This window comes from Nansenia antarctica (assembly GCF_963989245.1).
Source record: "Nansenia antarctica genome assembly, chromosome: 17".
In the NCBI taxonomy this organism is placed as follows: Eukaryota; Metazoa; Chordata; class Actinopteri; order Argentiniformes; family Microstomatidae; genus Nansenia; species Nansenia antarctica.
In genome coordinates, this window is record NC_137687.1 from 14,351,905 (window position 1) to 14,363,290 (window position 11,386).

Below are 11,386 nucleotides of genomic sequence, written 5' to 3' on the forward strand. Positions count from 1 at the left end.
GGGGGAGGTGTAGGAGGGGAGATGGCTGAGGTGGTAACTGCAGGTCCGGTCACAAGCCTTCCCTTCTCCCCTCCTCTCTGCCCCTGTCCACCTCCCCCTGACTACACTACCACCCCCCTAGCCTGCCCGTCAGTCTCCAACCCTTAGACACAGGTCTTCCAGACAGCAGCAGTTTACAGTGCTCACCCAGCATCTCAGAGTAGTGACAGGACTGATAGAACAGTGACAGGACTGATAGAACAGTGACAGGACTTATAGAACAGTGACAGGACGTATAGAAAAGTGACAGGACTTATCGAACAGTGACAGGACTTATAGAACAGTGACAGGACTTATAGAACAGTGACAGGACTTATAGAACAGTAACAGGACTTATAGAACAGTGACAGGACTTATAGAACAGTGACAGGACTTATAGAACAGTGACAGGACTTATAGAACAGTGACAGGACTTATAGAACAGTGACAGGACTTATAGAACAGTGACAGGACTGATAGAACAGTCACAGGACTTTTAGAACGGTGACAGGACTTATAGAACAGTGACAGGACTTATAGAACAGTGACAGGACTTATAGAACAGTGACAGGACTTATAGAACAGTGACAGGACTGATAGAACAGTGACAGGACTCATAGAACAGTGACAGGACGTATAGAACAGTGACAGGACTTAAAGAACAGTGACAGGACTGATAGAACAGTGACAGGACTGATAGAACAGTGACAGGACTGATAGAACCGTGACAGGACTTATAGAACAGTGACAGGACTTGTAGAACAGTGACAGGACGTATAGAACAGTAACAGGACTTATAGAACAGTGACAGGACTTATAGAACAGTAACAGGACTTATAGAACAGTGACAGGACTATGACAGGACTCAGCCGGCTCTTTAGTTTTTGTTTTGGCCAGCGCGGGTCTCTGTAACAACACACACGCCTCCACTCAGTACAACCAGACATTTGGGCTCATGCATTTGATTTCCAAGCTGCTGAAATATATATATATATATAAATATATATTTTTCATATGTTTAAAGACAACTGTTTTAGTGTGGGGAAAATAACCATGTCTATTTTGTATTAGTATCTTTTTCTTTTTTTTATTTAATAACAGACATTACTGTAGTGTGATTGTGTGTAGGTATCCATTTCTTTTTTCCTATCAGATTTAATTTTGTTGTGAGTGAATATTGAGGGATCTTGCTGCTGATTGGGTCTGAGAGGAGGGCTGGCCCAGGGCTGTTGCTATGGAAATTGTCCCGGCAACCACTAGCAGTAGTGGAGAGGGGAGGGGGTGGGGGGGTGGGGAGGGAAGGGTTCCTCCTCCTACCTGAAAACATGAGCACAGGTGCTTCATGACAAACCTTACTAGCATGTTTGGCTGCATCATGTTCCTTTGGCACTGTATTTTGAATGAACATTAATTTATTAAAAAACATACCAAAACAATCTTGAAAATGACTAATTATTTCCATGTTGTTTTATGTTCAGGTTGATGAGGCACTTTTTGTTTTATTAAGTGTGCTTGCAGTAGCAAGCAACACTTATTAGTATTGTACATAATATATTCGTATAATTATTATTATAGCGCATAGCGCTAGTTAGCTCGGCCCCTGGGTCAGCTAGAGAAACGCGGTCTTCGCCGGGGGATGCAGTGGTGTCTCTAACCCGGGAAGTCCTCCATGTCTCTAACCCGGGGAGTCCTCCATGTCTCTAACCCGGGGAGTCCTCCATGTCTCTAACCCGGGAGTCCTCCATGTCTCTAACCCGGGAGTCCTCCATGTCACACTGCAGGATCAGTGTGGAAGCCATCTAGCTAGCTTGTATACTCCTCTGAAATAACTGCCCATTTATTTACCATTTCAAGCTATTTTCTTTTATGAAATCTAGAGCTTGTGCCCTTTGCTCACATATTAAAGATGTCCCAAGACATCATCCACCAATCGCCTCTATTTGGCAAGACCTGACCCAGAACACACTGCAGAGCATCAACAGTTCAGCATGGCAGGCTTAATGTTTATGCAGTGTGAAAGGGATACGCAACCAAATACTAACCATAATATTTAATGTTTTTTCCAAATAGGGACTACCGGTAATACATAACATGCTTTTATGTGTGTGTGTGTGTGTGTGTGTGTGTATATATATATATATATATAGTTGTTACATGTATATATATATATAGTTACATGTGTGTGTGTATGTATATGTGTGTGTGTATATATATATAAATATGTGTGTGATATGTTGTACTTGTATGTTTATTATTTGATCTCAAATCAAAATGGTAGAATATAGAACAAAAAATCTGTCATGTCACAGTATATTAACCAAAATGAACTGTCTGACTTAGTGATCGTGCTTTGTGATAGAAGATATACTTCATTGTGCCCAGAGAGAAATGTGTCTTGGACATTTCAAGCCCTCTGTCATCTTTGTGCTGTAGGTCATGTGACGTGAGTGTGTTGACAGCCAGCAGAGCCGGGCCTCCCCACAGACACGGCTGGTTTCATCCCTGAGGTCTCTGGGTTCATCTGTCCCATGATGTGGTGGTATTGTTATTGGACGGCACGTGGCTGTGTTTTTGTCCGGTCGTGCGCCACGGCATGCGTGCCCCCCTACCCCCACCCCCACCCCCTATCGCCAACCCTACCCCTGCCCCCACCCCCACCGGTCCTTTGTTTGGCTGACCTACATTTGAACACAGCACAGATAAAGGATGACTTCTATCTTGGTGTTATTTTTCCAGGGAAAGAGGAGTCAGTATTTCAGTTCCTCATTTAATGCAGCAATACAGTATGTATGTAATATATACATATTAATGTTTTTTTGTCTCCAAATACTTCAAAAGCATCTGTCAGGAAAATATTCTTGCAATCATTTCAATTTACAATTCAGGGTACACTTTTAAATACATGATGCAAATATATTGTCAGGTAGAAAAAGAAAAACAGCGTTGACAACCAAAATCATAATCATACTTTTTTTTCAGAACTCAACAGCAACAAAATACAGCATAGTACAGTGAAATCACAAGCTATGTAAATGCACTCAGACCTGAGTTTAACAGCCATGACAGTAACTGAAGGAATGAAAGTACAAAGTTCAGACAAAAACATGTTAGATTCTCATGACAGTTTAAAATCTTGACCTAATCTAAAGGGCGTGCTTAGCTTACTTATAAAACAGAGAGCAGAGATTTGTTACAGTGTTGAAATAGCAAAAAAGAGGAAATGACGATGATTATGTAAGAGTCAAACTATATACAAGAAATAAATTAGTTATCCCACCCCAGCCTTCATCTGTAGATTTAATTGTCTGACGCTCCCCCTCACAAAATATATTATGCACTTAACAAAACAGATAAAAGTCCTGGCCAACACTGGCCAACACACATGATTTCAAAGGGCAGGACTGACGCCACCACAGGGTCTCTACACGTTTGGAAAGATCAACTAGAAAACCTGATCTTCTAGAAAACCACTGGACTGCCCTTCTCTTCCCCAGCCAGGTCCATCTTCCTCTCACAGGCCTCCCTCTCTTCCTCTCTCACAGCCCTCCCTCTCTTCCTCTCTCCCTCTCTTACAGTCCTTCCTCTCTCCCTCTCTTCCTCTCTCCCTCTCTCCCTCTCTTCCTCTCTTACAGTCCTTCCTCTCTTCCTCTCTCACAGCCCTCCCTCTCTTCCTCTCTCCCTCTCTTCCTCTCTCCCTCTCTCCCTCTCTTCCTCTCTTACAGTCCTTCCTCTCTTCCTCTCTCCCTCTCTTCCTCTCTTCCTCTCTTCCTCCCCTTCCTTTCACGTTGTGATGCAGTAAACGAACACCCAGAGATACACAGCAAAAAAGCTCCTCCCGATCAGCAGCTCAGGGACAGACTCGGTGGCCCAGCGGCCTCCGGGAACGTGTGGTCGAGTGATTCGTTTTGTTTCTTGACATTGAAAGTATTGCACCAGTATCGGACAGACACACAGTGATTATATGCCCTGCTGACTGAAATACAGTTAAAGTCAAAACACTTGTCAGTGATATAATACATCTTACACCACAGGGCTGCACAGTGGGAAGTGTGTCAGAAGGACATGGATATGTTTGTATGAACCAGAGAACCCTCTTCTCCTCTGCTGTCCTCCTGCTGGAGCTGCTCTGGGCAGGGCGGAGGAGCAGACCAGGACTGTTCACAGATCAGCAACACCAGCAGGTCCTGGCAGCCCTTCATTAAAACAGTTTAGGTACCCTCCCCCAGTCCAAATAAAAACAACCTAGATTTCCAACCCCAATGATTCCTTTTGAATGAGCTGGTATTGAAACGAGAGAGGGAGAGGAGAGGAGAGTGTGAGGAATAAGGGAAGGTTGTTGGGTGAGAGAGACGGGCAGTCAGGGGTTGACAGCAGGTGTCTCAGGAGAGACTGGACCAGCTAAGGCTGCAGGCTGGGCCAGGGTGGAGAACCAAGATGACATTGCTGACTTGGCACTGGTCAGCGCTCCACCCACCGACTGACCTGAACATGGAAACAGGAAACAGGACAGATCGGATCAATTAAAATGGATCCAAAAATATCCAGGAGACAGTGTTCCTTAGAAGTCCTCTGTACTCATTTGACTAATTAGTATTGTAAGGGTAATTAGTATTGTACGGTTAGTTAGTATTGTAAGGGTAATTAGTATTGTAAGGGTAGTTAGTATTGTAAGGGTAATTAGTATAGTAAGGGTAATTAGTATAGTAAGGGTAATTAGTATAGTAAGGGTAATTAGTATAGTAAGGGTAGTTAGTATAGTAAGGGTAGTTAGTATAGTAAGGGTAGTTAGTATAGTAAGGGTAATTAGTATAGTAAGGGTAATTAAGGGTTGGGTTATGAGACAAGCAGACTCACCCACGGCCTTCCCGGTCTGGACCACGCTCCGGCTGGTGGTGATCACAGCGTTTCCAATCTTCTTCCCCCGTTCACTGTTCTGCACCGAGCTGCAACCAGAAACACACTCACAGTGTGACACATTTACACTGGAGAAACACAGCTCTCTCACTAAATGTCACCACAAGCTGTTTACATAACTCTAGAAAGGTTGAGTAACTTGCACCTATACCTGCGTAACAATGTCATTATTCTAGTTACAACATGTATTAACATGTTGTTAGATAGTAATCAGGTCATTGCATGTTACAAAGCAATTTGTATTGTACTATAGGACAGCATGTTAATGCAATTGTTACTACACAGGTATAGAGGCAAATTGAAGACCTCATGAACTAATCAAGAAGACCTTCATCCCCTGTATCTCTCTAGGACCAGGGTTGGCGACCACTGGCCTATCCCTGTGGTGTCCCTGTATCTCTCTAGGACCAGGGTCCTACCCCACTGGCCTCTCTGACCCTGCGCCCCTCCCTAACTGCAGTGATTAGGCCGAGCCCTCCAGGGCCTGTGCACACAGCCACAACGCAGCTGCAGAACAGGGACATTAACAGAACAGGGACATTAACAGAACAGGGACATTCACTAATCTTAGAGGACACCTTTGGACCTCTGTCCTGGCGGCCTGATCATTAAATCAGAAACAGAATCACCATTACCCTCCACAACACACTCCAACCTCCTACAATAGCGTGGCAGTTTACAGAGAACATTTCATTTAATGACTATACGTCCCAGCCCCGCCCAGCCCCGCCCCAGCCCCGCCCCGCCCTGAGGGGACACCGAGGGCTCTCTGGTACAGGGGCATCTGGGTACAGTATCTTACCACACTGCCCCTCGGGCCAAGACAGTGGAGGGGAGAGGTAGAAAGATGGAGGGGCATACATAATTAGGATGCTGGCGTTCACCTTTACTTTTAAGACATTTAGCAGACGCCTTTACCCAAAGCAACTCACGGCAAGTACGTTCTAAGTAAGTGAATCACCTATACAGTCATTATAAACAAATTATAATCTATGCTTGGACCAGGGGCCATTGGCAGTCACAATGCTAGAAAAAGGAAGAATTCCTTTTTTTTTTTCTTCTTTCCCCCTTGCACACATACCCTACTGTACAGTACATGCAAGACACGGTCTATCTCGTCACTCTCGTGGTGTTTATAATAACTGATCTCTCACTGAGGAGCTGCTGTGTGCCAGTCTGACACCCCTCTGAACCAGAACCAAAGCACAAGCTGGCACTGTGTGGTTGGCATGGACACAAGGTGCCAGTGTGGCGTCTCTGCGACACAGACAGTGACATCACTGTTGCTCACGGGACACCAGATTCATCTCACAACCCTCCGGTTGCTAGGAGCCCGGGCGACCGAGCGACACCAACGCAGAGCCTCGGCCCACACTGGCCCAACCCTCCCTGCCTGACCCAGATAAACAGCCTCTCCTCCAGCGCAGGACAACACGGCCCAGCCTGCTCACAATAAAAAACGGATCCCTCGTCGGCACGGTGACAGCAGACCCCGGCCCTCCCTGCTCCACGGCCACACAGCCAGCCACACAGCCAGTCACACAGCCAGTCACACAGACAGTCACACAGCCAGTCACACAGACAGTCACACAGCCAGTCACACAGACAGTCACACAGACAGTCACACAGACAGTCACACAGCCAGTCACACAGACAGTCACACAGACAGTCACACAGACAGTCACACAGCCTGTCACACAGACAGCCACACAGACAGTCACACAGCCAGCCTCACAGACAGTCACACAGCCAGTCACACAGCCAGTCACACAGCCAGTCACACAGACAGTCACACAGCCAGTCACACAGCCAGTCACACAGCCAGTCACACAGACAGTCACACAGACAGTCACACAGCCAGTCACATGGTCTACCGGCGTCTCTCTCTGTAAGTGCAGATGAACAGGGCAGCTATGTTACCATCACACTGGTTTAACACCACAGCACCATTACAAGGAAGCCAATGTTCCATGTTTTCATCTTTTTCCAGACTAGTATAGTATAGTATTGTATTGTATAGTATAGTATTGTATAGTATAGTATTTTATTGTATATAGTATAGTATTGTATAGTATATAGTATAGTATTTTATTGTATATAGTATAGTATAGTATAGTATAGTATAGTATAGTATAGTATAGTGTATAGTATAGTATAAACAGAAAGGGTGACCCAGTTGGACAGAGTATTCATCAGTGTGTGAGGCCAGACTGACAGGCTGGTTCTCCTTCTCTCTCTTTCCCACCCCACTGTAGATCTAAACACAACAAACTCTGTGCCCCCTTCACCAGCCCCTACTCCCCTGTCCCCCCTCTGGTCCCAGCTGGTAGCAGAAAAGGTCTCCATGTTTATTGATGCAGGGAGAGAGGGAGAGAGCTTTCCACTGTCACTGACTGATGAGGGAAACAAGGAAACACTTCAGCTGCAGGAAGCAGGGCTGACTGGGGGGCTCTGGGCTGTGATGACTGATGGCTACGCTGACCAATTACACATCAAAAAGTGCCACATTGGAAACATTTGTCCAATCTGGATTCCGGCCCTGTATGAGGGGTAACCCTCCTAACCCTAACCCTGTATGAGGGTGGTGTGGAGCCTAACCCAAGGACCCTACTGCCCAACTTCCTGCCTGACCTAACCCTAACCCTACTGCCCAACTTTCTGTCTAACCCTAACCCTACTGCCCAACTTCCTGTCTAACCCTAACCCTACTGCCCAACTTCCTGCCTGACTCTCCATACAGGCTATATACAGAGTTTATAGTGCTCTGTGTAACACACACCCCTACCCTAGCACGTCATATTCAACAGACATCCTTGCAGAAATCACATCGAGTTGACTTTAATCTGCAGTCTTCGAGAAGATAGAGTATGACCTTCATTACATGCGTTTGAAATGTGAGTCTTAATGCAGAGCATGAACATGTGCGCCACACTATCAACACACACTTAATTCAATTGAAACTAACTGATGTTAAAAAAAAAATATATATATATGATCTATGCAATTCTTTCAGTTCTGTTCGTCTAAATTCATTTCTGGCTTTCTGTATGCCATTCACCACCCTGAACACGCAGCATAAGAGAATGGGGGTTTAGACAGGGTTGAGTGTGTTTGTTTGTTTGTTTACCAGGGCATTGCGACACAGTTCACAAGGGTTCACAGCAGAGGGAAAGCAAGAAGCACATCACCACCACGCAGACCTGCCCATGTTCTCACCATAAAGCTATCAATAGATACGTTAGGGATGAAGACACACATGGGGGGGGGGGGGGGGGGGGCGCACAAATATCTGATGCGTAACCTGAGAGGCTGTGCTCTGGACGGGGACACTCAACACGCAGGGATCGCCTTTCATTCAAACTTCCTGGGATGAAACTGGATTCCCCCCCCCTCAACCCCCCACCCGCCCACCGAAGACGGCAGCTCTGTTTTTGAGAATGAAACTCTTTTATAATTAATGGACTGTGCTAATATGAGACCCCCCCTGACTGGTGTGTTTCTAAAAGCACCATCACAAGCAGTCCAAAGTTATTCGTAGTGTAGAGGGGTTCTCAGCGACAGCGTTGATGTCAGTGTGTAGAACTATGACAGTTGAATGAGCCTGGTAGCCAGTCTGAAGAAGTCACACTGACTCTCATGTCAATTCCTTTGCGATTGTAATGTTGCCTGAGGAAACCTCACCCTGGCCATTTCTTTGTGATTGTAATGTACAGTACCTCACACCTTGTCCTTTGTTGGGAATGATATTCTGTTTATCATTTATGTTATGTTATGTTATCATTTTGTTGGGAATTATATTCTTGGGGTTTTGGGTTAGTTGTCCTTGTGTTAAAACGTAGGGTTAAAACCTACACAGTCATATGTTGCTTCTAAACTGTTACGTTGATTCTTTTGTTGATACTCTATTCTCATTTTCTGTTAAAACAGCACAACATAATAGTGACCAGGTTAGCACAGAGTTGACCACCCATGTCTAATGTTCACATGCATAGTTAATGAGACAGAGAGAGAGAGAGAGCCATCAGCTTCAACTATCGGTCTGAGCGCAAACTCCTCGCAAGCCGATCTTAACTTGAGGGCATGGTGAAATAGCATTCTGGGTATTCTTAATGGAATCTAGGATCCGATAAGATTGATTGTCTGTCACACAGGGATGAACAAAGCATTGTCAATCATTATTAACCATGAAATGTATTTTGGAGTCAGATATAACGTAATGTTAAGTTATGTAAGCTGCAGTGGAGGCTGGTGACTTCCAGAATTGAGGAGGCCAATTTTTTTTCCGCTTGCTTGCTTCACTCGCGATGGAATGTTCCCTGTTCTTCTTATCTGTCTTTGTTAAAAATTATTAATTTGTGTTTGGCGGTACTGAAGGGATTGGGACACTCTCAGGATGGTGGATGAAGCAGCTTTTATTGCCTGCACAATGGGTCATCAAATAAACAAAACAATTGGCATGAATCTCTGGTCCGCCTGCAGCAGCTATTGTCCCTTCTGCTCAGGCTCACAACATTCACCACAACATACTACATACAATCAATGACATGTCAAAAGCACTCAAACACTATGTCAATCAGACACACAACATACAATTCAGAACAATACTTTATCCTGCAGAACAGCACTCATACGTGTGTGGCGGAAAAAGGTACTACACGGAGGCCAGGCCTCCTGTTCCCACCCATTTTCAGTGATTTGGCCAATCACATATTGCCATGAAAAAAATTGCATTACATTGACTTCTATGAGAAACCACTTTCCGACAGGAGGCCTGGCCTCCGTGTAGTACCTTTTTCCGCCACACGCGTGTATGAGTGCTGTTCTGCAGGATAAATATTAGAAATGGATGAAGTATTGTTCTGAATTGTATGTTGTGTGTCTGATAAACAATATAATTATTGCTTTTTTAAATCTCTCTCTCTTCTCTCAAATTATTGGGGAGGCCAGGCCTCCTCCACCTCTATGGAGGAGCCTCCACTGGTAAGCTGTGATGTGACCACTTGTGTTGAGTTTGTTTGATCGTGTCCATGACTGTTAGGAATCATCATTGGGAATAAATGTCTTATGTTTGACTCGACATCTATTCTTCAGTGTTTTAATTGTCATATTCTATAGTAGGTTAGTACTCTAGCACTCCTGCTGGAAGCTATTTCCCTCAAGCAGTCAGGCTCCTGGGGAAATGCTCTGGAGGAAAACAAGACTGTCTCCCCGAAACCATCCTCACTACAAACAATATACTACTATACTATATATAATACTACATAACTACCTGCACACTACCTGGTGACTTGATCACTAACTGACTACTACTTGACTACCTGTACTGTACCATGTCTGTATTATATAGCATACTGTATCATATTGCATTTCATCAATATGTATATCACCTGTACAGCATTTTACTGTTTCTACTGCAGCACGACTGGTCCCGCTGTAGTAACACTACCATCACTTTATCACCATATTCTACTAGATTATTACTTACTTACTTGTTTACCTTATTCTATTATTGTTGATTTTGTATCTTGCTGCAATGCCAATGTTGAGGAACCTAAGCCTAGGAATGTTATTTGTGTACCTGTACATTAGATCAAATAGTGTGATTGCTGTCAAACAGGGCCGCTGCATAATTATAGACAGGGTATATTAACTACAAACCATGAATGGCACCAAACTCCAAATGTGTTTGAATGGTCTAAATAGTACTTAGATGCAATATAACATTTCATCAAGCACAAATAATTAACACATAACGTCAGTGTAGACAGAGATTTCTCCTTCAAGACAAGTACCAACATGGATCTAATAAAGCTCAGAGAACGTACATGTGTAAGCCAAGTGTTCCACCGTGACATTCAACTCCAGTGTTTCCTCTACATGCATTTATTGGTGGCGGGCCGCCACAAATGAATTTCCTCCGCCACGAATTGATTCAGTCCAAAAAATAAATTAAAAAAAAATCAGAAAATTTTAGCTGATTAAAATATATCTGATCCTAGATCAGCGCTATAATGGATGTTGACTAAAAGTGCACCTAAATCCACGCCCATCTCTCTCTAACCGCTGATCCAAAATCAGATTAATGACATTCAGTTGACGACGTGACACAGGGGCTCCTGATTGGTCTAAATGTGAACTGTGGTATTATTGTTATTGTGTACAGGCCACCGTAGTGACATCAGGGGGGTATTCCATCAACATCGCTAAAGGGAAAATCCAGGTTTAGTCTGATAAATCTCGCGAGAGTTCTTAAAAATATCCAGGCATATTCTGATAGGTCTCGCGAGAGTTATCAAAAATAAGCCAGGATTTTCCTTTAGCGACGTTGATGGAATACCCCCCAGGTCAGGTGGGCAGGTTACGACGAGACAACAAGAGACCGGTATTGTAGAGCTTACAGAGCGAGTTAAAATAAAGACACTTACATTGAAATACAGAAGGACTCACGTGTATG

At 44.3% G+C, this 11,386-nt stretch overlaps 1 protein-coding gene across 1 annotated transcript in view; it reads right to left on the reverse strand.

Annotated features, from left to right (window-relative positions):
- Positions 1 to 3,815: 3,815 nt before the first annotated feature.
- The window catches only part of avl9 (AVL9 homolog (S. cerevisiase)), a 26,474-nt gene continuing 18,903 nt past the window's right edge, over positions 3,816 to 11,386 (reverse strand). The window contains exons 15-16 of the mRNA XM_080547212.1: positions 4,873 to 4,961; positions 3,816 to 4,500 (exon numbers count right to left, since the gene is read on the reverse strand). Coding sequence (XP_080403338.1) covers positions 4,376 to 4,500; positions 4,873 to 4,961 — 214 coding nt within the window. The 3' untranslated portion in view covers positions 3,816 to 4,375. The remainder of the gene's footprint in view (positions 4,501 to 4,872; positions 4,962 to 11,386) is intronic.